At 57.8% G+C, this 26,349-nt stretch overlaps 1 protein-coding gene across 5 annotated transcripts in view; it reads left to right on the plus strand.

The window, feature by feature from the left end:
• EFR3B (EFR3 homolog B) overlaps nucleotides 1-26,349 on the plus strand; it is a 67,093-nt gene that overhangs the window by 28,869 nt on the left and 11,875 nt on the right. For all 5 annotated transcript variants that reach the window (XR_008465742.1, XM_054197117.1, XM_054197118.1 and 2 more), the window contains 8 exons: nucleotides 5,276-5,426; nucleotides 13,766-13,887; nucleotides 16,520-16,669; nucleotides 17,831-17,965; nucleotides 18,317-18,395; nucleotides 20,039-20,174; nucleotides 21,510-21,671; nucleotides 23,663-23,774. Coding sequence is in view for 4 of the 5 variants with exons in the window: in XM_054197117.1 (XP_054053092.1) it covers nucleotides 5,276-5,426; nucleotides 13,766-13,887; nucleotides 16,520-16,669; nucleotides 17,831-17,965; nucleotides 18,317-18,395; nucleotides 20,039-20,174; nucleotides 21,510-21,671; nucleotides 23,663-23,774 (1,047 nt within the window). In the remaining variant the exon portion in view is untranslated. The remainder of the gene's footprint in view (nucleotides 1-5,275; nucleotides 5,427-13,765; nucleotides 13,888-16,519; nucleotides 16,670-17,830; nucleotides 17,966-18,316; nucleotides 18,396-20,038; nucleotides 20,175-21,509; nucleotides 21,672-23,662; nucleotides 23,775-26,349) is intronic.

Here is a 26,349-nt window from a genome sequence, read left to right on the forward strand (position 1 = left end):
ATGGGGGCTCTTCCAGAGCTGGATGGAAGGCTGGCTAGGTGTGGGCAAGCAGCTAAACAGGGTGGCCCTGGCTGCAGCTTGCAAGGAATGTGTATGCACCCTGTGCACGTCTTTATGGAGCTAGGGTGAAGTGGAGTAAGTGGGAGCAAGGATGACGAGCAGCGCGCTGACGCGTTTCCAGAGAGCAGAGATGGGGATGTGTGAGGCTGGATGGGGATTGCTGTGTGTGCTCGGTCCATCTCTCTGCGTGAAGAGCGGCTGAGGGAGCTGGGGGTGTTCAGCCTGGAGAAGAGGGGCTGAGGGGAGACCTTCTCGCTCTCTACAGCTCCCTGAAAGGAGGGGGTAGCCAGGGGGGGTCGGGCTCTTCTCCCAAGGAACAGGCCATGGCACAAGAGGAAATGGCCTCAAGTTGCGCCAGGGGAGGTTTAGGATGGATATTGGGAACAATTTCCTCCTGGAAAGGGTTGTGAAGCATTGGAAGAGGCTGCCCAGGGCAGTGGTGGAGTCGCCATCCCTGGAGGGATTGAAAAGCCGGGCAGACGTGGTGCTGAGGGCCATGGGGTAGTGGTGACCTTGGCAGGGTTGGGTTGATGGTTGGACTCAGTGATCTGAAAGGTCCCTTCCAACCTGGGCAATTCTATGACTCTATCCCTGGAGGTATTTAAAAGATGGTTAGACATAGTTTTGAGGGACGTGGGTTAGTGGTGGTTTTCGTTAGTAATGCGTTGGTGGTTGGACTCGATCTTGAAAGGTCCCCTCCAACCCAGGCGATTCTCTGATTCTATGTGGTCCTGGCTGGGCCCCGTCCCTTCGTCTTCCCCCCCCGCATCGTTCCCAGCGAGGCTTTGCCATGTTTACCGCGAGGAGAGCAGCGCCCGCCTGGCAATAGCTGAGTGCCCTGGTTAGAAACGCTGGGGGAGCACGGGAGGGCTCCTTCCCTTTGAAGTACCTCCTGGATTGATTCTTCTTGTCTCCTGAACAAAGCCGCGGCAGACAAACACGGCTCAGCTTCGTGGTGCAAACTTCAGCCCGCCTTTTATCCCGGGGGAAGAGAAGGCAGCAGCCTGCCTAAGGAGTGTTAAAGTTGGAAAACCTTCAAAGCCTCATCCGCAGCGCCCGTCATTGGGAGTGACAGGACATTCAAAGCTCTGCCTGATGTTCTGCGGTTCAGCGGCTGTTCACAGTCTCTGCTCGCTATGTTGGGAAAAGAAAAGCTTTCAAAGATGTTTTTTTTTGACATCTAATGACAAGCCTCGGCGGCTGGAGGCGGGGGGCAATGTATTCCTCCCTCCGCCGCCTGTGCGTGTAGGCACATAATTGGGTTGGAGCGCTCGCTAATTTTCAAAGTCTAACTTTGAAATGCCCGAAATAGGTTTGGATCAAGACCTTCCATGTGTTGGCTGGAGCAGAGCAGGGCTTGTCCTGCTGCGGACACCGCAGCCAGGCTTAGAAAGGGCGGTGGAGCACGTGGGTGTCCCTCCTGCCCGGCAGATGGAGGGAGCCTTGATTTCAGGCCCGTCGGGTGTCAGCTTTTTGTTACCTTTATCACTAAAAGGAGAAAGTGTTCTCGTTTGCGTTTGCAGCCCAGCATATAAGAGGATGGCTGGGGTAGCTCAGAGGTGACAACTCCCCAGGTGTCCCGTTTCCCTCTTGGTGGCCTGTGTCCAGTTGTCCCCAAAAGAGAAGCCGTGCTGTTGCGATAATGTTGGGCAAATATGTTGTTTTCAGCCTTGTTTCCTGCGAGAAAGAAGCTTAATGCTTCATGCCGGTCCTTCTTCATACCTTTTTTCCCTCTGGGCCAGTTTTAACCCAGTTTGACAGATGGGTAGGAGCCTCCCAGATCCAGGAATAGCTGGCGGCTTATTTCCACGGTATCTGGAAGAGCTGTAATGGTGCCTGAAGGACAGGCTCCAGCGTGAGCTCAGCCGTGCTACAAGACACCAGAGAATCTACTCAAGACTGGAGCCAGATTTCAACAGTTCTGGGGCCTCAGGAGGGGGGATTGGTCTTGCTGGTTTTTACCAGATGGAACCTGGAAGTCCAGCGTTTATCAGACACCTCCTTTTCCTTTTTCTTATGGGGTGGTAGCCACGCCTGAGGGATCACAGAATCACAGAATCTTAGTGGTTGGAAGGGACCTCTGAGATCATTGAGTCCAACCACAAAAAAAAAAACAAAAACAAAAAAACAAAAAAAACCAAAAAAACCCAAAAAAACCCCAAAAAACCAAAACACACACCAACACCCACCTACTAAACAAACAATAATCTTGGGCACTAGAGCATGCCCTGAAGAGCCATGTCTACACGTTTCTTAAATACCTCCAGGGGTGGTGACTCCACCACCTCCCTGGGCAGGCTGTTCCAGTGCCTGACCACTCTTTCAGTAAAGGAATTCTTCCTAATATCTAACCTAAACCTCCCCTGCCGCAGCTTCAGCCCATTTCCTCTGGTCCTGTCATTATTCCCCTGGGAGAAGAGGCCAACCCCCACCTCTCTCCACCCTCCTTTCAGGGAGTTGTAGAGGGCAGTGAGGTCTCCCCTCAGCCCCCTCTTCTCCAAGCTAAACATGCCCAGCTCCCTCAGCCTCTCCGCATAGGACTTGTTCTCTAGACCCCTCACCAGCTTGGTGGCTCTCCTCTGGACACGCTCCAGCACTTCAATGTCTTTCCTGTAGTGAGGGGCCCAAAACTGAACACAGCACTCGAGGTGAGGCCTCACCAGTGCCGAGTACAGAGGCACCATCACTTCCCTACTTGGGATGCCATCCCAAGGGACATGGAAGGGCTGGAGAAGAGGGTCTGTGTGAACGTCATGGGGTTCAACCAGACCAAGTGCAAGGTCCTGCACCTGGTCTGAGCAATCCCAAGCACAAATCCAGGCTGGGGGCTGAAGGGATGGAGAGCAGCCCCAAGGAGAAGGACTTGTGGGTGTTGGTGGGTGAGAAGCTCCACAGGAGCCGGCACCGTGCGCTGGCAGCCCAGAACCCCCCCGCAGCCTGGGCTGCATCCCCAGCAGCGTGGGCAGCAGGGCGAGGGGGGGATTCTGCCCCTCTGCTGCGCTCGGGGGAGACCCCCCTGCAGTGCTGCCTCCAGCGCTGGGGCCTCGGCACAGGAGAGACACGGAGCTGTTGGAGTGGGGCCAGAGGAGGCCCCGGAGATGCTGGGAGGGCTGGAGCCCCTCTGCTGGGAGGACAGGCTGAGAGAGCTGGGGGGGTTCAGCCTGGAGAAGAGAAGGCTCCGCGGAGACCTTCCAGCCCCTGCCAGTCCCTCAAGGGGCTCCAGGAAAGCTGGGGAGGGACTCTGGAGCAGGGAGGGGAGCCGTGGGACGAGGGGGAAGGGTTTTACACTGGAAGAGGGGAGATTGAGATGAGCTATTGGGAAGAAATTCTTTGGTGTGAGGGGGGTGAACCCCTGGCCCAGGTTGCCCAGAGAAGCTGTGGCTGCCCCATCCCTGGAGGGGTTCAAGGCCAGGTTGGCCGGGGCTTGGAGCAACCTGGGCTGGTGGGAGGTGTCCCTGCCCAGGGCAGGGGGTGGCACTGGGTGGCCTTTAAGGTCCCTTCCCACCCAAACCATTCTGTGATTTTCCCCGAGAGGGCAGTTGCCTCCCTGGCTGCCCTTTGATGTCCAGGCAGGGCTGGCACAAGCAGATGGGCAGCTCCTGCCCAAGGCCTCGCTGCTGGTGAGTCCGTCCTGTCCCGTTTCCCTCTTGCAGCACAAGCTTGTGGCTGCTGCATGTCACCCAGGCTGTGAATCCAGTCGTGCTAGGAGCTGGCTCCAAAAATGGAAATAAGAGGAGGAATTGTGCTCGATATCAACAGATCTGGGCTTGCCGCCTCTTGCTTTTGGGCATGGCAGGAGATCTGGGCTCGATTTGAGCTGCTGTGGTACAAAGGTTCACAGCTGCATGGAGTGCAGGAGTCAAAGGGCGGTGGTAAGGAGCTGTTAGTGTCCTGGTGCCGGGTCTGTGTCAGGTGTTTGGGTACCTCAGAGGTCCCGCAAGAAGAGCTGGAGCTGTGAGACTCGCTGCCATCACCAGTTGGGTTTTATCTGTGTTTTGGGCAACTCCAGCTGGAATAAGTGTCTGCTTATAGTGGTCGGAGGACGGGGTTTGCTTCTCCTCTGGGCTTTGTGCAGGCAGTGTGTGACCAGAACTGGAGGTCAGCATGGTCATTGCAGAAACAGCTCAGCCAGGGGCTCCGGCCATGACGTTGTTCATGAAAGTGCTGCAGGACTAGAGCAGGGCAGGTTTAGGTTAGACATTAGGAAGAAGTTCTTTCCACTGAGGGTGGTGAGACACTGGCCCAGGTTGCCCAGAGAGGGGGTGGAGGCCCCATCCCTGGAGACATCCAAGGCCAGGCTGGATGAGGCTCTGAGCAACCTGATCTAGTTGAAGATGTCCCTGCTCACTGCAGGGGGGTTGGACTAGATGGCCTTTGGAGGTCCCTTCCAACCCAAACCATTCTGTGATTCAATGATTCTGTGATTCTAGGACCAGCCTGCAAAGCTCTGAGCAACTGGTCCTGTTTGTCTCGGAAACACGAAGCGACACCTGGCAGATTCTGCAATTGCAGTGTGAGCATCTGGCCACCTCCGTAACCCCGATCGAGGTTCATCGAGGGGCACGAGGTTCTCCAGCTTCCTCTTGGAGGCAGGAGCATCACGTTGGCTGGTTTTTAATAAATAGCCTGGAAGATGAGCCAAGGCTGAGTGATCCCGCAGGAGGGATGGGGACCCGGGGAACGCTGGTGTGGGCAGTGCCGCGTCCTGGGCTGTGCGCTGCTGGGGGAAGCCCTGCCCACCCTGGGAACTTCTGGGATGATGTCAATATGCTTCTGTGGAGCACATCGGTCTAATTCTGTGTTCTTCCCCTGTCCCTCCTCCCTGGCCAGGACCAGCTGGACCTGCAAGAAAGGCAGTGTTTGTCCCTGAGCCCACCCTGTACTAAGCCCAGCGCTCCCTCACGGCATATAAAGACCAGTTTGGGACAAGTGAACCCCACAAGCGGTGTGGGGGGAGGTGCAAGGTGTTGCTGGCAGCCTTGGTCCTGGGGCAGCTGGGGCTTCTCTGGGAGGAGAGATGCTGGGAGCAGCCAGCGCCATCTACAAATACCCCAAAAGTGTTTTGAAAATAAAATTTTTCTCCTGGGGTTGGCCAGGGCAGGAGGTTGGTGTTTTGCTGGTGGGCACCCAGGCGGTTTGGGAGAGAGGAGGAGGAGGGATGGCCACGGGTCCGTGCTGCTGCAGGGGGGTGACCCTGGTCTCTGCCTGCTCCCAGGTACGTCTGCATTGCCATGGAGGCCCTGGACCAGCTCCTCATGGCCTGCCACTGCCAGAGCATTAACCTCTTCGTGGAGAGCTTCCTGAAGATGGTGGCGAAGCTGCTGGAGTCGGAGAAGCCCAACCTGCAGATCCTGGGGACCAACTCGGTGAGTTGCAGTGCAGCGGGAGGCGGCTTTCCTTGTCCTTGGCTTTCCACCCTGCCTGTCACCCCCCCATCTCTGCGCAGTGCCAGGGCAGGAAACCTTGTTGGGAAAGAATGAGGAGGATTTATGGTGTCCCCTCTGGTGTGTCCTGCCACGTGTGAGGTTTCCAAGCCCCGGTCTGTGCTGCCCATGCGCTGTCTCTGCCGCTTGCTGTCTGTGACCGTCGCTGGTCTCTGATCTCTCTGCCAAGCCTTCCCTCCCTTGAATTCAGCTTTACCAAAACGAGCCCGAGGACACGGGGGCTGTCAGCGGTTTCGGACAGTAGACCAACTTAGGAGGTGATCCCCATGGATTTTGGGAGCTCTTTGTGCTCAGAAAAGGGCTGGCTTAAACAGAGCTGCTGCTTGCAATAAACGGCTTAGCGGGACCGGGGATGTGTCAGTCACAGGCATCAAATGAGGGGAAAGGAGAAGCGCGGATGAACAAAGGGGACGTTCTCCCAGCATCCAAACTGCTGATCCCGGCTGGCAGCCAGCAGCCGCTTGTGCCTGGCCTTTCTGCTGGTTTTTACTGGGAACACTGGGTGTACCTGACACCCGGGTTTGCGAGGGCTCTGCCAGTGCCCCGGTACCTTGGCGTCCATCCTTGCTGCTTTTGAAGAGGGGGTTTGGATGGAGCTGATCATCCCGTGGGCAGGAGGCTGGGCTGGGTAGATGATGCTCTCTCAAGTGCCTGGGAGAAGCCCTGGGAGAAGTGGGAAGATTGATCCCTCGGTTGAAACCCACCGCTGACAACAGTTTACCGTGGTGTTTTGGTGGGGGGATGCCGCCGTAAGCACCAGGTATGCTGCAATGGGAGCAGGGTCTTCAGGCAGCACCCACATCCCTCTGCCCAAGGGTGGCCCAAGCTCCATGGGAGAGCGCAGAGGTGCCACTTGTTGTCCAAACCTCTTGAGATGTGACAGAGCTGCCTGGATTACAGAATCACAGAATGGTGGGGGTTGGCAGGGACCTCTGGAGATCATCCCGTCCAACCCCCGGCCAGAGCAGGGTCACCCAGAGCAGGTGGCACAGGAACGCGTCCAGGTGGGGTTGGAATATCTCCAGAGACGGAGACTCCCCCCCCTCCCTGGGCAGCCTGTGCCAGGGCTCTGCCACCCTCACAGCAAAGAAGTTCCTCCTCACGTTGAGATGGAATTTCCCATGGTCAAGTTTGTGCCCGTTACCCCTTGTCCTGTCCCCGGGCACCACTGAGAAGAGCCTGGCCCCATCCTCTTGCCCCCCGCCCTTTAGCTATTGCTGAGCATTGATGAGATCCCCTCTCAGCCTGCTCTGCTCCAGCTCAACAGCCCCAGGGCTCTCGGCCTTTCCTCAGCACAGAGATGCTCCAGCCCCTCAGCATCTCCGTAGCCTCCGCTGGACTCTCTCCAGTTCCCTGTCCCAGTGGCAAGCAGCTGGGTCTCTTGCTGAGACATCACCCTGTGTTGCAGTGCAGCCCATGCAGTATCCCCTTGCTCAGCCCCTGAGTGGGTTGGGAAATTAAGGGGTTGTCCCAGGGTCTGGAGGGACCTGGGGGAAGGTAGGGTTTAAAGCTCAACTCAGCCGGCATCTCCCTGCCCATGGCTGCTCTCTGGACACTGCTCGGGTCCTTGGTGCCTGAGCAGAGCCCCGCATTGAAGGGGCCACCAGCACGCGGCATGGAGCTGAACCTCAACAGGAGCTGCTGACATGGAGCTGGGGAGGGGACAGCCCTCACCATAGTGGCTCATGGTGCCACGGCAGAGACTTCATCTGCTTGAGTGTAGGAGAGCTCTACAGAGGGATCTGGACAGGCTGGATCAATGGGCCGAGGCCAATGGTGTGAGGTTCAACAAGGCCAAGTGCCAGGTCTTGCCCTTGGGTCACACCAATTCCATGGACGCTTCAGGCCTGGGGCAGAGTGGCTGGAGAGCTGCCTGTGGAAAAGGACCTGGGGGTGTTGGTCGACAATGGCTGAGTATGAGCCAGCAGTGTGCCCAGGTGGCCGAGGAGGCCACCAGCATCCTGGCCTGTGTCAGCACTAGTGTGGCCAGCAGGAGTGGGGCAGTGACCGCCCCCTGGGCTGGGCACTGGGGAGGCCCCACCTCGAGGGCTGTGTCCAGTTTTGGGCCCCTCACGCCAAGAAAGACCTTGAGGGGCTGGAGCGTGTCCAGAGAAGGGCGACGGAGCTGGTGAGGGGTCTGGAGCACAAGTCTGGTGAGGAGCGGCTGAGGGAGCTGGGGGTGTTCAGCCTGGAGAAGAGGAGGCTGAGGGGAGACCTTCTGGCTCTCTACAGCTCCCTGAAAGGAGGGGGTAGCCGGGGGGGTCGGGCTCTTCCCCCAAGGAACAGGCCATGGCACAAGAGGAAACGGCCTCAAGTTGTGCCAGGGGAGGTTTAGGATAGATATTGGGAACAATTTCCTCCTGGAAAGGGTTGTGAAGCATTGGAAGAGGCTGCCCAGGGCAGTGGTGGAGTCGCCATCCCTGGAGGTGTTTCCAAGCCGGGCAGATGTGGTGCTGAGGGCCATGGGGTAGTGGTGGTTTTTGTCAGAGTTACGTTGATGGTTGGACTTGATGATCTGAAAGGTCTTTTCCAACCTCAACGATTCTATGATTCAGCAAACTGCCCCCAGCACAGACATCCTTGAGTGGGAGGCATTGGGTCAAGGCAAGACAGAGCCATGTCTTGGCTTTCCTGCCCGTGTGGACCAAACCTCGGGTTTCCTGCCTGTCCAGAGCAAACCCCCCGCTTTCAGGCACCCGTGGAGAGAAGAAATGGTCCTGGGCCACGTGGAGGTGTTTCCTTAGGCTGCTGTCACTGCGCTCGGGAACCGGTAGCGGGTGTTTTAACGAGGAGTCCAGATCGGGGATGATGGTTTAGTGATGCTTTTTTATGTCCCCTCAAGTGTGGCGACACTCCGAGGGCAAACAGCACAGCAAACTTGTGGGCTTTTATGGAAAAGTGAGTAATGATAATGAGACACTTATTCCTATATCTGCTAATGAGGAATGTGCCGCAGGCTCGTGCTTAATTACCGGGTGCTGTCTCAAGCAATCTTCACAATAAAGGAGCTGATGGTGAAGGCGGGAGGAGGTTGTTTATAGAAACCTGCTCCGCGTGAGTCATCCTCCACCGCGTGAAAGAAATCGCGCCTGAAACACGTCCGTGCGTCTGTCCCCCTCCTCGCGCGGAGCCGAGGTGTCGCGCTGCGGAGGGGCTGATCCCGGGGACCGGCCACCGGGCTCCATGGAGGTGGCAGCGACAATCCAGCGTCCCGCCATCACCGTGACCCCGTCCTATAATCCCCGGGGGCGAACATATGGAGCTGCAGCTCAAATCCACTTTGGTTTCTCAGCCTCGTTAGGAGGCGGCTGGGCAACCTCCTTGCTTTGGGGAGGCACCATCTCATTTCCAGCTTGATGGCATTCCCGTTTTATTTTTCCTTCAACCAAGATTGATCTTTCATTGAAACAGCTCTTCCCCCGCCTTGATGTTCCTCTTCTGATGTATGTATGTCTGATGTATTTATAGGTGGCAGTGTTATCCCTTCCCAGCCGTTGTTTTCCTTCTCCGAGGCAGCCGCGCTCCTCGCGTTTCCCCCGCCGTTGTTCCCTGCTCGTCCCAGCCGTGTTTCAGTTGGAGTTTATCAGCTCCAAGCAGGCGATCCCAAGCTGCCCAGCCCCACACCCCTCCAAACCACTGCAGAAACGGGGCCGTTTCATTGCATTTCGATGTTTTAAACTCTTTTCTCGGTGGAAATACGGCCTGAAGTCGCAGAGCAGCTTTTCGGCTGGGATGCGATGGCCGTTAGTGAAAATAAGTCACTTTCCGTAAAGGTTTGATGCTTCCTCTCCTGCCAGCACAGCTCTTGCTGGGTCATTTCTGTGTGTCCTGGTGCTGCTTTTTCCCACTGGGCACGGGTTGGCGACGGGATGGGCATCTCCGGTAATTGCTGCATCCTTGTAGGGGCAGCCGAACCTTGGGAAAATGCAATGGTCTGTGAGCAAGTGGCAGAGTCCTAAAAATGTCCCATCGATGGAACAAGGAGAGGCTTCGAGGCTGATTTTTCTCTCTTCTTGCCTGCTTTTTGCCAAGTTCTGGCCCTTGTGGAGGCTGCAGGCTGAAAATGGATGCAGGGAGGGCGGCTGCCTCCAGCTGTTGGCAGATGTGAAGACTGTGCTGTATCCAGTGTCACCGGGTGTAGCGGCAGAGAGCTGAATTGTAGGATCACGGGATGGTTTGGGTGGGAAGGGACCTTCAAAGGCCATCTGCCCTGGGCAGGGACACCTCCCACCAGCCCAGGTTCTCCAAGCCCTGTCCAACCTGGCCTTGAACCCCTCCAGGGATGGGGCAGCCACAGCTTCTCTGGGCAACCTGGGCCAGGGGCTCACCACCCTCAGAGTGAAACATTTCTTCCTTCTGTCTAGTCTGAATCTTTCCCCTTCCATTTTAAAGCCATTACCCCTCGTCCTGGACCCCAGCGCTGGAGGCAGCACTGCAGGGGGGTCTCCCCCGAGCGCAACAGAGGGGCAGAATCCCCCCCTCGCCCTGCTGCCCACGCTGCTGGGGATGCAGCCCAGGCTGCGGGGGGTTTCTGGGCTGCCAGTGCACGGTGCCGGCTCCTGTGGAGCTTCTCACCCACCAACACCCCCAAGTCCTTCTCCTCAGGGTTGCTCTCCATCCCTCCATCCCCAGCCTGGGCTGGGACCAGGGGTTGCCCCAACCCATGTGCAGGACCTTGCACTTGGTCTGGTTGAACCTCATGATGTTGACACAGACCCACTTCTCCAGCCTGTCCAGGTTCCTCTGGATGACATCCTGTCCCTCAGGTGTGTCACCGCCCCACTCAGCTTGGTGTCATCAGCAAACGTGCTGAGGGTGCCCATGATCCCACTTTGTATGTCATTGATGAAGATACTGGACAGTGGCGGTGCCAATATGGATCCCTGAGGGACACCACTTGTCATCAATGTCCATCGGGACATTGAGGTGTGCTGCTGGCGTGGACGAGTGGGCTGGAAATCTTCGAGGCCTTGACAGCTTCACAGAATCCCAGACTGGCAGGGGTTGGCAGGGCCCTCTGGAGATCATCCCGTCCAACCCCCTGCCAGAGCAGGGTCACCCAGAGCAGGTGGCACAGGAACGCGTCCAGGCGGGGTTGGAATGTCTCCAGAGACGGAGACTCCCCCACCTCTCGGGGCAGCCTGTGCCAGGGCTCTGCCACCCTCACAGCAAAGAAGTTCCTCCTCATGTTGAGATGGAACTTCCCATGGTCAAGTTTGTGCCCGTTACCCCTTGTCCTGTCCCCGGGCACCACTGAGAAGAGCCTGGCCCCATCCTCCTGACACCCCCCCTTTCAGTATTTACAAGCGTTGATAAGGTCCCCCCTCAGCCGTCTTTTTTCCAGACTGAAAAGACCCAAATCCCTCAGCCTTTCCTCATCAGAGAGATGTTCCAGTCCCCTCAGCATCTCGGTAGCCCTTTGCTGTCCCCTCCCCAGCAGTTCCCTGTCCTTCTGGACCCGGGGAGCCCAGAACTGGCCCCAGTGCTCCAGCTGTGGCCTCCCCAGGGCAGAGCAGAGGGGGAGGATGACCTCCCTCCACCTGCTGGCCACACTCTTCTTGATGCCCCCCAGGATGCCGTTGGCCTTCTTGGCCACGAGGGTACATTGCTGGCTCATGGGCATCCTGTTGTCCCCCAGGACTCCCAGGTCTCTTTCCACCGAGCGGCTCTCCAGCAGGTGACCCCCAACCTGTCCTGGTGCAGGGGGTTATTCCTCCCCAGGTGCAGCACCCTACACATGCCCTTGTTGAATTTCATAAAGTTTCTCTCTGCCCAGAATAAGGGTGTGCTGATGAGATGGTCCTGTTTGGTTGCCTGATGGCACAAAACAAGCTGCCATCCTCCGTGTGGGTGTGGGGTTGATACCTGCACATTCTGGCTGCGGAGAAGTCGTTCCCTTCCATTATTTTGTGGTGCTTCTTGGCCATGGGACCCTTGGGATGGCTCTCCCGGATCTGCCACAGGGAGCCCTATTACCGTTCCTCACTCTGCACCTTGCCCTCGCCTCCGGTGGCACGTGGAGATGCCATGAGCTTAAAACCCCCCACTTCGTGCGTTGTCTGGTACAGAGGTTCCTTATGTAACAGCTCTGCATTTTTCTGGTGAGTAAGAGGAGTTTATCAGTTGGAGCCCGTCCCCGCACTCTGGGAACAATTCCTGGTGGGGCTGAGCCAGCTCCTTCGCTTGCGCAGAGCCAGCCTTTGCAGCTGATGGTAATAATAGCCCGGCACAGCGGGTGCGTGCTACTCATCAAATCATAGAATAGTTTAGGTTGGAAGGGACCTTAAAGGCCACCCAGTGGCACCCCCTGCCCTGGGCAGGGACACCTCCCACCAGCCCAGGTTGCTCCAAGCCCCGGCCAACCTGGCCTTGAACCCCTCCAGGGATGGGGCAGCCACAGCTTCTCTGGGCAACCTGGGCCAGGGGCTCACCCCCCTCACACCAAAGGATTTCTTCCCAATAGCTCATCTCAAGCTCCCCTCTTGCAGTTAATCTTATGCCCTTACTCCAAGTGGGATGATAAAATATGGGGACTCGGTGGCATGATGCTTGTCCCAAGCAAAGGATAAACCTCATCCGTTCGCAGCACTAGGAGCCGTTGGGTGGATGCAGGCTGACCGCTCTCTATGTTCCAGCCAGGAGCTGGTGCCTTGGGTTTTGTGGCAGCTCTTGTGCCATTGAGGTTTTATTTATTTTTCCCTTTTTTAAAGCTACCCCTGTCAGCACGATTGGATGAGTTGGGGTTGCCCCTTCCTGCCTGACCCTTTGTTCCCATCCTTTCACAAATAAGTTTGGGCATTCAGAGGAAAGCTTGAAAACATGTTTATCCTTTCTTCCTCCTTAATTCTCTCCCTGAAAGCTTAAAAGCCAGATCTGCTGGTCAGCTGGCATTTCTGGCAAGCTCCGTGTCTGTTGGCATGGCCCTGCTGGAAGGGAGCGATGGGACCTTGTGCTGCGAGTGAGATCTTGGAGGTGGGTAAGAAGCCACTTGTGGTTGGTTTCTCCACTGGCATCTCCAAGGCTGTTTTCTCAGCACAGGAGAGACACGGAGCTGTTGGAGCGGGGCCAGAGGAGGCCCCGGAGATGCTGGGAGGGCTGGAGCCCCTCTGCTGGGAGGACAGGCTGAGAGAGCTGGGGGGGTTCAGCCTGGAGAAGAGAAGGCTCCGCGGAGACCTTCCAGCCCCTGCCAGTCCCTCAAGGGGCTCCAGGAAAGCTGGGGAGGGACTCTGGAGCAGGGAGGGGAGCCATGGGACGAGGGGGAAGGGTTTTACACTGGAAGAGGGGAGATTGAGATGAGCTATTGGGAAGAAATTCTTTGGTGTGAGGGTGGTGAGCCCCTGGCCCAGGTTGCCCAGAGAAGCTGTGGCTGCCCCATCCCTGGAGGGGTTCAAGGCCAGGTTGGCCGGGGCTTGGAGCAACCTGGTCTGGTGGGAGGTGTCCCTGCCCAGGGCAGGGGACTTGGAACTAGGTGATCTTTAAGGTCCCTTCTGACCCAAACCGGTCTGTGACTCTGTGATTCCATGCAGGCGTGCACCATGGCGTGCAGAGCCGACCTGTCGGCCGAGGCACCCGTCTACCCGGGGAACGGGCACCTCCAGCCCCTCTCCGAGAGCATCCGCAAGTACGTCATGAGCCACTTTCGCTGGAACAAGTTTGGCCGGAGGAACAGCAGCAGCGGCGGCAGCGGGGGGCACAAACGGGAGGAGGAGGCAGGGGGCAACCCCCCGCCGGCATCGCTGCCCGCCGCCCTGCCGTCCCTGCCCGGGGCAGGGGGTGGCACTGGGTGGGCTTTAAGGTCCCTTCCCACCCAAACCAGTCTGTGATTCTATGATTCTGCCCTACAGCAGTGTTTGGGAAATCTTGGCCAGCTTTTGTGCCATCTGGGAGGATGGGAAGAAGCTGGGGGCAAATTGATCTCCTGTTACTGGTGTGTGCTGCATATTAGGGCTCCCTAACTCAGAGCCTCGTTGCACCTCTCAATGCCCTTTACTGGGAGTGCTGGGGCTTGTGATGAGGTTTGCAGCATCCGCAGCCAGGTCTGGGTGCTGCTGGAGCTCGGTGGGACAATACAATGGCACGTTCCTGCTGGGGAACCCCGTGTCCTGGGTGCAGCTGGGCGTCCTGACTTGTCACCCCCAGCCCACGCTGAGCTGCTGGAGTGAAGAGCCCTGTGTTACACTGCTGAAGCCCACAAATGTTTGCTGGTTTGGGGAGGAATTTTAAGTGTATTTTTTTTTCATGCCCTCTTTCTTCTCTCCCAGTTCGTGAAGTTTGCCAACATCGAGGAGGACACCCCGTCCTATCACCGCAGCTACGACTTCTTTGTCTCCCGCTTCAGTGAGATGTGCCACTCCAGCCACGATGACCTGGATATCCGGACGAAGTGAGTCACACGAGCAGGGTGTCCCTGGCTCTGCTGGCTCCCGGGGGGGACTTCCCTGTGCCCCAGAGCCTCCCCCTTTCCTGAAGAAGTGCCTGTTTTGGGGGACGGGTTGGATGCAGGCTGCAAGGACCGATTGCTTTGTGCTGTGCTGGAGGTGTACAGTGATTCCTTGGAGCTGGGCGCATTCAGGGTGCTGGTCTTAATGGTTGATGGGCTTAAAGGTCCCTTCCAACCTAGACAAGTCTGGTGAGGAGCGGCTGAGGGAGCTGGGGGTGTTCAGCCTGGAGAAGAGGAGGCTGAGGGGAGACCTTCTGGCTCTCTACAGCTCCCTGAAAGGAGGGGGTAGCCAGGGGGGGTCGGGCTCTTCTCCCAAGGAACAGGCCCTGGCACACGAGGAAACGGCCTCAAGTTGCGCCAGGGGAGGTTTAGGATGGATATTGGGAACAATTTCCTCCTGGAAAGGGTTGTGAAGCATTGGAAGAGGCTGCCCAGGGCAGTGGTGGAGTCGCCATCCCTGGAGGGATTGAAAAGCCGGGCAGACGTGGTGCTGAGGGCCATGGGGTAGTGGTGGCCTTGGCAGGGTTGGGTTGATGGTTGGACTCGATGATCTGAAAGGTCTTTCCAACCTGGGCAATTCTATGATTCTATGATCTTTAAGCATTTCTCACTTTCGCTCCAGGGCCAGGGCCCGCAGACAGCTGGAGCTCAGGGCGGGAGGCGAGGAAATGATCCTGGCCCCAAAAGGAAGGATGACGATGATGACGGGAAGAGGCCCTCACTCTTAGCAGAGTGAGCGTTCACTCAAAACCTGCCTCCTGCAGCCGCGCGGTCTGTTATTTTCCACGTTTAAAGGCGGTTACATCTCTCCAGACAGCATCGAGGGCTGACTGGCGTTGCTGTGATGGGAAACCTGCCCTGGGGGGATTAATTACAACTAAAGCAGACAGATTAATGTTGTTTACCGCTGCCAAGGCCGGGCCTGCTGGCGGTGTATTTAAAATGGCCCTGGGAGGCACCGAGAGCACCTGTGGCTCTCGCCGGGGAGCTCTGGGCAGGAGGCCACTGGTTTGAAGCAGAGCCCAGGTGCCGGGCAGCATTCGAGCACATTGTCTCGATGCTGTTCCCAGAGCTGCTGGCCCAGGGACCAGTTGCCTTGGCTGGTTGAACCCCTGAGGTTCTCCTCTCCTGGTGGAGGCTTGGCTCCAAGGACCAGGCTTCCCTCCTTTCAACACTGCAGACTCCCAGGGTTGGGGTTTTTCCCTTAAAACCAAAATAATGCAGAAGGCTCATTATTTTCACTTGACCTTCGGGGCACGGGTCAGGCTGGCTAAATTGCATTGGAGACTGGAAGAGAGGAATTCTGCAGCTCCTGTGATTAAAAAGGAGTGCTCTGCTTTCCTGGGCCCTTGGTGCTCCTCAAAGGTCCTTCCTCAAGAATTGTGTCTCGGTCTGATTATTGCCTTGATTAGATCTGCAAAATGGGTTAGGGAGACCTCAGAGCAGGTTATTTAATGTGTTTATTTCTGCAGATAAGGACGTGAGGTCTTTCTCGGGCGTTACTTCTCCCGTGAGGACAGGCTGAGAGAGCTGGGGGGGTTCAGCCTGGAGAAGAGAAGGCTCCGCGGAGACCTTCCAGCCCCTGCCAGGCCCTCAAGGGGCTCCAGGAAAGCTGGGGAGGGACTCTGGAGCAGGGAGGGGAGCCATGGGACGAGGGGGAAGGGTTTTACACTGGAAGAGGGGAGATTGAGATGAGCTATTGGGAAGAAATTCTTTGGTGTGAGGGGGGTGAGCCCCTGGCCCAGGTTGCCCAGAGAAGCTGTGGCTGCCCCATCCCTGGAGGGGTTCAAGGCCAGGTTGGCCGGGGCTTGGAGCAACCTGGGCTGGTGGGAGGTGTCCCTGCCCAGGGCCTTGCCATGGGCTTTAAGGTCCCTTCCAGCCCAAACCATTCTGTGGTACAATTCTGTGATTAGCAGTGGGCATTGAGGGGCTGGTTTCAGACCTGGGGATCCTGCTGTGTAGGGCAATTTTTATTGATGACTTTATTGACCAGAGCAGAGTCAGGATCATTGGAGCCAGAAAGGACGCAGGTGTCAAAAAGCCCCTGCGATTCCCTAGCATCCAGCATCCCTGTGGGAGCAGCTCGGCTCTGCAGCTGCTGGGAACAGAGACAATGAGGAAAGCACTTCATACATCTCACAGCCGGAGAATGGAGATTTCCCAGGGCCAAAACCAATCCTTCGGAGAGCCCAGGCTCGCTGGTGCCACCTCTGCATCCTGGGCAGTGCGTGCCGTGGACATGTGTGGCTGCAGCTCGCCCGGGGGCCTCCAGGGAAAAATGATGGATGGGAGCCAGCTGCTGCTGACAGGATGGTTTTAGCTTGTTCAGAGCCTTTCCCACCGGCATCAGTCGGGCTGCGGGAAGCCACATCCCTCAGGGACGAGAGGCAGGAGGATGGTCCTTGGGTCTCCCAGGCCCGGGGCTGGGAACCGGGGCATCGCCTGCACGGGCCCCTCCAGCAGCGCAGGAATCCGTGTCTTCCCTCCAACTTCTTGCACAGTTTTTCCCGTGTATATAAATGTAAAATAATGCATGTTATAGAATTTAGCATTTCGGTGTCGGTTTGTTCCCCAGGATCCGGATGTCCGGCATTAAAGGCCTGCAAGGGGTGGTGAGGAAGACGGTGAACGATGAGCTCCAAGCCAACATCTGGGACCCACAGCACATGGACAAAATCGTGCCCTCGCTGCTCTTCAACTTACAGAACGTGGAGGAGACCGAAAGGTGGGTTCTCGCTGCTGCCGTGACCCACCGGTGGCTTTGGGGCCCCAGGGCTGCTTTTGGCCAGAGGGAAACCCCCTGAAGGATGCCGCGGGTGGCAGGAGCTCTGCGTGTCACCCGGTGCCGTGAAGGTTATTGCTACCTCGGCCGCTGCGGGACACCGTGGCTCCCGTGGAGGAAAGAGCTCTCAGCGCCGTCCCTGCAGTGAAAGCCGGCTGTTTGCGAAGGCTCTGAGCTGCCGGGGCGGCGGGCTGACCTCTGCGTGGGATTCCTGCTTAAATGCCACCAAAGCGGTTAATTTAAAGCCAGGCAGGAGGGATCTCAGGGAGGAAAATACAGCTTTGCTCGCTCGCCCTCCATTTTGACGCTGTCATCCCCCCCACCCTGCCCCGGCCACCTTGCCACCAGCTGGGGGTTCGAAGCGGGGAGTTGCTTAGCTGAGAAGCGCGGAGCGGAGAAGCAGGCATGAATTCCTCCCGGGATTCTCCTTCTGAAGGTTGAGAGGGATGTATCAGCCCTGGGAAGCTGGCTTCTGGCCAGACGCCCTTTGCCCTTTTCCTTGGAAACCGAAGCACCGAGGTGATAAAAGACATTTCGTGGTGTTTGTGTGATGCCGAACAAGCCCGAGCATGGGAAAAAGGGATGGATCTCCTCCGGGGTGTGCGTGTTGAGGGTGACTTGTGATGGGCCGTGGCTGCTTTGCTTTTCCTCCCCCCGGAGGCTGTGTCCACCCTGGGAGGACATTACATCCCGCGTCCTCACCCGTAAAATCTTTCCCCCCTCCGGCTCTGAGCGCCGTGATCATCCTCACGGTCCCAGGGACGCGGGGGCTGTCCCTGCTGCCTGGCACAGTTGGGCACAGCGGGCGATGCCATCCTGGCGCATCCCCTTCCCCTGTCATCCGTGCCCCCATGCCGCTCTCTCGTCTGGCTCAAATCCAGCAGCGCTTTGTCCCTGGGCTCTGCCGGGATGGAGCTGCTCCGTCTTCCTTGGCAGGGTGACATTTGGTGGCTGTGGGCTGTGCCAGGGGTGGCCCACGGCCCTGGGCGGGCAGATGCCGTGACCGTTTTCCTCCAACCTTCCCTGGCCGGGATCTGTGCCTCGTCTCCCCCACCGCTGCCGCGCGCTCAGCGCCGCTCTCATCGCCCTCCTCTGCTTTCGCAGCCGCTCCCCCTCCCCGCTGCAAGCCGCCGAGAAGGAGAAGGAGAGTCCCACGGAGCTGGCGGAGAGGTGCCTGCGGGAGCTGCTGGGCCGAGCGGCGTATGGCAACATCAAGAACGCCATCAAACCCGTCCTCATGTAAGTCAGCCATCCTTCGGTTTTGGCACAGGGGAAACTGAGGCACGGGGACGCAGCCAGTGCAGGCCAGCGCTGGGGCAAAGGCATGGGCTCCTCTGGCTCCCCTCGGCACGGTGCTGGAGACGGGGACTGGATTTCAGGCTGAGCTCTCATTTTTGGATGCGATGAAGAAGATGGCATGGGATAGACACATGTTGCTGAGCAAAGTCAGCCCGGAGAGGAGTTTGTGTCCCTGCCCTCGCCTGCAGTCTTTGCTCCCCGCTGTGCCTGGCCATCCTCGATGCTTTGCACCCTTGCAGGGTTTTGGGGGACCGACAGTTATTTTCCCCTCCGTTTCCGTCTCTTCCCCAGCCACCTGGATAACCACTCGCTCTGGGAGCCGAAGATCTTTGCCACCTGCTGCTTCAGGATCATCATGTACTCCATCCAGGTGGGGAGCTGGGGGGGCTCTGGTTGGTGGCCACCGGCTGGGGACGCACGTGCGTGTTTGGGAGCGCCGGCGGCTGCCTCCACGGCTGGGCTGAGTCGGAGACGCCGCCACCGCATTGCCGCATCCTGGCGGTGCCGAGACCGAGCGCCCGCCATAAGCTCAGCCACCCAAGCGTGCCCCGAAGCAGGCTGGGTGACGGGCACGATTTGGGGACCCGTGGGTGTGCGACAGAGACGGCGGATGGCTGCATGCCAGCCATGTGTGTTTTCCACTCCTGGAGCTTATGTCTCAGTCCCGGCAGCGATTCCCTCCCTCTCAGCAAAGCCCAGCTGAATCAGGCGGGCTAGCGGCGTGCTGTGAAATGCTCCAAGGGAAGCGGTGGGTTCCGATGGAAAGCTGCTTCTTTCCAGATCCCTGCCTTGGCAATCAACCCAATTCCAACAAAAAAAAAAAACCCAAGAGGGGCTATCTGGGCTGAAACGTGCCCTGGGCAAACCAGGCATCGCAGCCCAGCAGCCGTGTCCTTAGACATAGAATCATAGAATCATGGAATCGCCTGGGTTGGAAGGGACCTTTCAGATCATCGAGTCCAACCATCAACCCAACACTGATGAAAACCACCACTACCCCATGGCCCAGCTTTTAAATACCCCCAGGGATGGCGACTCCACCACTGCCCTGGGCAGCCTCTTCCAATGCTTGACAGCCCTTTCCAGGAGGAAATTGTTCCCAATATCCATCCTAAACCTCCCCTGGCGCAACTTGAGGCCGCTTCCTCTTGTGCCATGGCCTGTTCCTTGGGAGAAGAGCCCGACCCCCCCTGGCTACCCCCTCCTTTCAGGGAGCTGTAGAGAGCGAGAAGGTCTAGGTTGATGGTTGGACTAGATGACCTTCCAACCTAGGTGATTCTATGGTTCTATGGGGATGCTCAGAGACAGACCCCGCCAGGCTCTTCCCTTCTCACTGGAGGCCATGGAAATGCAGCTTAGGTAAACCCCAAAGTGATGGTGAAAGGTCCATCCTTTCTTTTTTTCCATATGGATCTCACTGAAACTGTTCGCCTGGGTGTCGTCGTGCTGTTGGGCACGGTGCTGCCTTCCCACTCTACTGGGGCTGCCCCAGACCTGCTGCCCCACTTCACCCCCTTGAGACTTCGCTTCGCTTTTGGACTCGGCCAAGCCACGGCTCTGCTTGGAGAAGTCTTACGGAGAAAAGCAGATCACCGCCCCCTGCTCTTGTTTCTTGGGTTTAATCCCGTAAACTGCCTAAAAACTTTTACAGCGCTACTAGATTTTATAGAATCCCGTTAATGCAGATTGGAGGTGTAAGGTCGCAATAACTCAGCAGGACCCTTTTGAAGTACAGACGTGTTTGGGAAACCCTGGCAAAAATCAAATCCCTTCTCCCCTAAAATCCCTGGGATTAATTGTCACAGTTTCCTTAGACGTGTACAGCTCTTTAGATCGTTTTTCCCGTGCAAATTGCGCCAAGCTCTTGCTCAGTCATGTAAAACAGGCTTCCTGCAGGTGCCTCCTCTCATTTTGCATCTGGAGCTGTCTTGGAAAGAGCCGGGCAGGGGCTCGGTGCAGCTGGGTGCACGGGCAGGATTCGTCCCGGTGCTGATGCTGATGTTCTCCTTCCAGCCGCAGCATTCCCATCTGGTGATCCAGCAGCTCCTGGGCCACCTGGATGCCAACAGCAAGAGCGCGGCCACCGTGCGCGCGGGCATTGTGGAGGTCCTCTCGGAGGCAGCGGTGATCGCAGCCTCCGGATCTGTGGGTAAGCGGATAAGTTTCCCCTCTCCATCCATCTCTTCACCCTTTTATTGCGGTGGGAGCGGTGAAGGGGTGCCGGCGGTTTGGGCTGGGCTCTGCTGTGTGCCCAGGTGTGAGCTGGAGCATCCCGTCTGGAGCACCCAGGGGTGCTGGGGATCTCTTGGGTGCCGTTTCAGTGCTCCCAAGCGCAACACCCATCCCCAGGTGACGTGACCTAAGCTTACAGGGCTGAATGCAACGCCTGCCCCTGCCTTTGTGGAAGGGGGCAAAGGGATTTTCAGGGGCTTGCGGTGAATAGAATCATAGAATGGTTTAGGTTGGAAGGGAACTTTAAGATCAAGCCCAACTGTTAACCCAACGCTGCCAAGGCCACCACTACCCCGTGGCCCTCAGCACCACGTCTGCCCGGCTTTTAAATACCCCCAGGGATGGCGACTCCACCACTGCCCTGGGCAGCCTCTTCCAATGCTTCACAACCCTTTCCAGGAGGAAATTGTTCCCAATATCCATCCTAAACCTCCCCTGGCGCAACTTGAGGCCGTTTCCTCTTGTGCCATGGCCTGTTCCTTGGGAGAAGAGCCCGACCCCCCCTGGCTACCCCCTCCTTTCAGGGAGCTGTAGAGAGCGAGAAGGTCTCCCCTCAGCCACCTCTTCTCCAGGCTGAACACCCCCAGCTCCCTCAGCCGCTCCTCACCAGACTTGTGCTCTAAATATAGAATCATAGAATCATAGAATTGTCTCGGTTGGAAGGGACCTTTAAGGTCATCAAGTCCAACCATCAACCCAATGCTGCCAAAACCACCGCTAACCCATGTCCCTCAGCACCACGTCTACTTAGCTGAGGGTAGTGATAGGACGAGGGGCGATGGTTTAAACTAGAGCAGGGCAGGGTTAGATCAGACATTAGGAAGAAGTTCTTTACACTGAGGGTGGTGAGACACTGGCCCAGGTTGCCCAGAGAGGGGGTGGAGGCCCCATCCCTGGAGACATCCAAGGCCAGGCTGGATGAGGCTCTGGGCAACCTGATCTGGTTGAAGATGTCCCCGCTCACTGCAGGGGGGTTGGACTGGATGGCCTTTAGAGGTCCCTTCCAACCCAACACATCCTGTGATTCGATGCTACTCCTGGAAGGACATTTCTCTCCTGTCTTTACTGGGGGAGCTGGTGGGGGTTAAAAGCCACTGTGAGTCTGGCCAAACTGTTTTTCAACCTGTTTATGGGGTGGTGGGTGGTATAAACCACACTGTCCTGGGGGAAACGACAGCCTCCATCTCCATGGGGACAACCGTTGCTCTCCTCCGGCGATGCTCCACCGTCTCTCCCCCTCTCCCCCCCCCAGGCCCCACGGTGCTGGAGGTCTTTAACACCCTCCTGAGGCAGCTGCGGCTCAGCATTGACTACGCGCTGACGGGGAGCTACGACTGCGGCGCCGGCGTCGGCACCAAGATCATCAAGGAGCACGAGGAGAGGATGTTCCAGGAGGCCGTCATTAAAACCATAGGTGGGGTGTCCCGCAGCGCCCGGCGTGGGGGTTATGGTTTGAGGAACCCACAACAATTTATTGTCGTTTAGACAATTATTCTATCGCCCAATGACCCCTCCCCACCCGGGAAGGGGAATTGGGAAAAAACAAGGAAACGCAAGGGTTGAAATATAGAGATTTAATAGAAAAAGACTAGATAATCAACATTAATGACACAAAAGAAACAATATTCATCCTGATAGTGATATAAAATACACAAGGACTGTACTCAGCCCATTCTATCAGCAGAAGCCATGCACTCCCTGCAGGGACAACCAATGTGGGACCTTGCGAGCGCTGCGGCTCCGGGAGGAAGGGAAGGGCTCAGGGCTCCGGCACCAGGGCAAGGAATTCTCAGGATGGCAGCCACAAGGGAGAGAGAGAACTCCTCAGCAAACTTCCTAATTTATATTGAATGTGACGTTCGTCATAAGAAATAATCCTGTTGGCAGCTTGGGTCAAGTGCCCGGGTCTCGCTCCTCCTCATCCCGGGACCTGGCGAGCTCGAAAACACCAAGACCTTGAAACCCGCACACCAGAGCTGGCTCTAAAGTAAATATTTTTACAAATTCAGACACTAGAGACTTCTAAAAGTGCAGTTTTCCCAAGCATTGTAAGAGAAATTAGTCCTGTGTGGCTCAAACCAGGACAGTGGGCTGTGCTGGTGGGTGGCCCCCTGCGCGGTGGGTTTCTGCCTGGCGCATCCGCAGGATTATCCGGGGTGAACCGAAGTTGCCCTCATCCTGAAAGCAGTGATGGGAAATGGGATTTATCTGCTGCAAGCGTGGCGGTGGGTTATCGGCAGGTGGCATTGCAACCCCAGCCATCCCCGGCAGAGCTGCGGTGTGCAGGCACCGTCCTGCTCCTCCGGGGCAGGAGACCCTGGGGAAGGGAAGGAGAAGAGGGAAAGAGGGAAGGAGTCAGCCTGCTGCAGCCGCTAGGGATGGGGGTCAACCAGCCCCAAAAAACAAAGGGGTAGAGACGGGCTGTGCCACCTGGGAGGTGTTTTCATAGAATCACAGAACGGTTTGGGTGGGAAGGGACCTTAAAGCCTACCCAGTGCCACCCCCTGCCCTGGGCAGGGACACCTCCCACCAGACCAGGTTGCTCCAAGCCCCGGCCAACCTGGCCTTGAACCCCTCCAGGGATGGGGCAGCCACAGCTTCTCTGGGCAACCTGGGCCAGGGGCTCACCCCCCTCACACCAAAGAATTTCTTCCCAATAGCTCATCTCAATCTCCCCTCTTCCAGTGTAAAACCCTTCCCCCTCGTCCCACGGCTCCCCTCCCTGCTCCAGAGTCCCTCCCCAGCTTTCCTGGAGCCCCTTTAGGGACTGGCAGGGGCTGGAAGGTCTCCGCGGAGCCTTCTCTTCTCCAGGCTGAACCCCCCCAGCTCTCTCAGCCTGTCCTCCCAGCAGAGGGGCTCCAGCCCTCCCAGCATCTCCGGGGCCTCCTCTGGCCCCGCTCCAACAGCTCCGTGTCTCTCCTGTGCCGAGGCCCCAGCGCTGGAGGCAGCACTGCAGGGGGGTCTCCCCCGAGCGCAGCAGAGGGGCAGAATCCCCCCCTCGCCCTGCTGCCCACGCTGCTGGGGATGCAGCCCAGGCTGCGGGGGGGGTTTCTGGGCTGCCAGCGCACGGTGCTGGCTCCTGTGGAGCTTCTCACCCAGCAGAACCCCCAAGTCCTTCTCCTCGGGGCTGCTCTCCAGCCATTCTTCACCTGGCCTGGATTTGTTCTCAGGATTGCCCTGACCCATGTGCAGGACCTTGCACCTGGGGTCTTGCACTTGCGGTTTTGATGGGTCTGCAACCACCCTGAAGGCAAAGCTGCCTGCGGGTGCCGGATCCAGGTGGGCCTTGTCCTGTCCCAGCCTGGCGATGGGGGTCCGTCAGGCAGACAGACCCCACGGCATTGGGAGCTTCTGGGGGTGGTGGGCTGTGCCTGGCACGCTGACAGGACGCTTTTGTCCCCACAGGGTCCTTCGCCAGCACGCTGCCCACCTACCAGCAGTCTGAGGTGATGGTCTTCATCATGAACAAGGTGCCGCTGCCGTCCTCGCAGCAGTCCATCGAGGCTGGCAAAGCCGGGTGAGAAGGGATGCCTTCCTCCCTCCGCTTCCTCCTCCCTGCCCTCCTCTCCTTTCCACTGTCCCCTGTGCGGGGGTGTCAGGCTTTGAACAGGGGACTGAAAGGGCTGGGGAGCTCCTGTTCCCACCTTGAGGTGGCCTCTGGGGACAGTGTGGAACGTGGGCGCGTTAGTGGAAATGTTGAGCATTGAGAGCTTCCACCTAAGAGCAAGGGAAACTGAGCAACGTGTGATCCGTGTTTAAAATGCTTTGCTGCTGCAAACGTGATGACAAGAGCCCCTCGAAACACCAGAACATCAAAGGGGAAAGGTGTTTACAGGCATTGGTGCTGCAGTTGAACGCTTCATTTCTTCAGGTACCTGCTGAGAGATTCAGGTGTCAGGAGCTCGGTCCTGGGGTGGCATCCAAGACTAGCCAGGACCTGAAAATAGTCATCGAATCGTAGAATGGTTTGGGTGGGAAGGGACCTTAAAGGGCACCCAGTGCCACCCCCTGCCCTGGGCAGGGACACCTCCCACCAGCCCAGGTTGCTCCAAGCCCCGTCCAACCTGGCCTTGAACCCCTCCAGGGATGGGGCAGCCACAGCTTCTCTGGGCAACCTGGGCCAGGGGCTCACCCCCCTCACACCAAAGAATTTCTTCCCAATAGCTCATCTAAATCTCCCCTCTTCCAGTGTAAAACCCTTCCCCCTCGTCCCATGGCTCCCCTCCCTGCTCCAGAGTCCCTCCCCAGCTTTCCTGGAGCCCCCTGAGGGACTGGCAGGGGCTGGAAGGTCTCCGCGGAGCCTTCTCTTCTCCAGGCTGAACCCCCCCAGCTCTCTCAGCCTGTCCTCCCAGCAGAGGGGCTCCAGCCCTCCCAGCATCTCCGGGGCCTCCTCTGGCCCCGCTCCAACAGCTCCGTGTCTCTCCTGTGCCGAGGCCCCAGCGCTGGAGGCAGCACTGCAGGGGGGTCTCCCCCGAGCGCAGCAGAGGGGCAGAATCCCCCCCTCGCCCTGCTGCCCACGCTGCTGGGGATGCAGCCCAGGCTGCGGGGGGGTTCTGGGCTGCCAGCGCACGGTGCCGGCTCCTGTGGAGCTTCTCACCCACCAACACCCCCATGTCCTTCTCCTCGGGGCTGCTCTCCAGCCATTCTCCCCCCAGCCTGTAATACTCAGGGGAGCGACTCCAGCTGTCTGAGGGCAGCGAGGCGGTTGAGGGCCACCCGTGGCTTTTGAGAAGCCGGTGTGTGGCTTTGTGGGACTGGCTGCTCATCGCTGCCTCCCTCCTCCGAGCTGCCGCCGAGCTTTTATTAACACGGAGCGGGAGGTGGTATTTATACCCGGTGGTGGAGGAAGGGAAGGAAGGGGAAAGCACCCAAACAACATAATTGCTTCAGAAGTGTGGGAGCAGACCATGAGAGCTATTTGGAGCGAGGGTGTCGGCGCTGAAACGTGTAGGTAAGGAGCAAACAGATTTTCACGCTATATTTATCTTGGAAGTACGGTCAGGCTCTTCCCACTTGTCTCTGATGGGAGGGAGACTTTGCCGGCTGCTGGGAGCCACGCTCCGCTCCTCGCTCTCATGGGGGTAATTCCTGATACCTGCGTTCAATCCCAGTTCGCACACTGGGAGGTGATGGAGCCGTTCGGCCGGGGCAGCTTTCCTTGGTGCAGGGGTAGGTAGAATCGGGCTCGTAGCCCCAGGATGGCATCACTTCTCGGTGCCGGGCTGGTTGTCCAGGGCTGTTGGTCCCTGCTCCTTTATCAGCTGGTGACTTCCTCCGGGAGGGTTTTTAGATCTCATCTGACGCCGTGTGAAGGGTGGCGCTTGCTCTGGGGGTGTCGGTGACCCGAGAGTTTGCAGAGGAGCCGCAGCCCGGGCTTTGGCTTACGGGGATCATCGAATCATAGAATGTGTTGGGTTGGAAGGGACCTCTAAAGGTCATCTCCTCCCTCCAGGGATGCTGCCCTTTGCAGTGAAGCTCAGTCCCCAGGCAGAGGTGGGCAGCGTGTGGTGGGTGTTGGGCCAGCCTGGAAATCCCTGTGTCCCCTTCCAGGGGCTAGAAAAGACTGAGTTCAGACAGTAAAGAATTCAAGATTTCCTCTTTTTTGCATTAAAACCCCCTCACATCGCTGAGGTGGAAGCGTGGTTCATGGTGGCTTTGCAAGAAGCAAGACAGGAGGGAGGAGCAGGGGTATCTCCATGAGCAGGAGGGCTTAGGGCTCCCTCTCGCCATTTTTCAGCTGCTTAAAAGTGAGGAACCTGCTCAGAGCTGGTGCCTGGTGTCCCTCTAGAGTCGCTGTGGGATGGGCACGTCCAGAGGTTGGTTCATCGTCCTGAGCCTGGCTTGTGCCTGCCTGGAGGTGTGAGTGCTGCCTTGTCTCTGGTGCCTATGGCAGGGTGTACGCTTTGATATTCATCATTTCTTTAGCAGCCTTTTTGCTGGCTGTTAAATATGGAGCTCGTTTGTTGGAGACCTTTACAGCGTGGCTGTTGGAGGTGGTGACGCTTAGAATCATAGAACCATAGAATTGTTAGGGTTGGAAGGGACCTTAAAGATCATTTAGTTCCAACCCCCCTGCCATGGGCAGGGACACC

This window comes from Rissa tridactyla, chromosome 3 (genome assembly GCF_028500815.1).
Source record: "Rissa tridactyla isolate bRisTri1 chromosome 3, bRisTri1.patW.cur.20221130, whole genome shotgun sequence".
NCBI classification, from domain to species: Eukaryota; Metazoa; Chordata; class Aves; order Charadriiformes; family Laridae; genus Rissa; species Rissa tridactyla.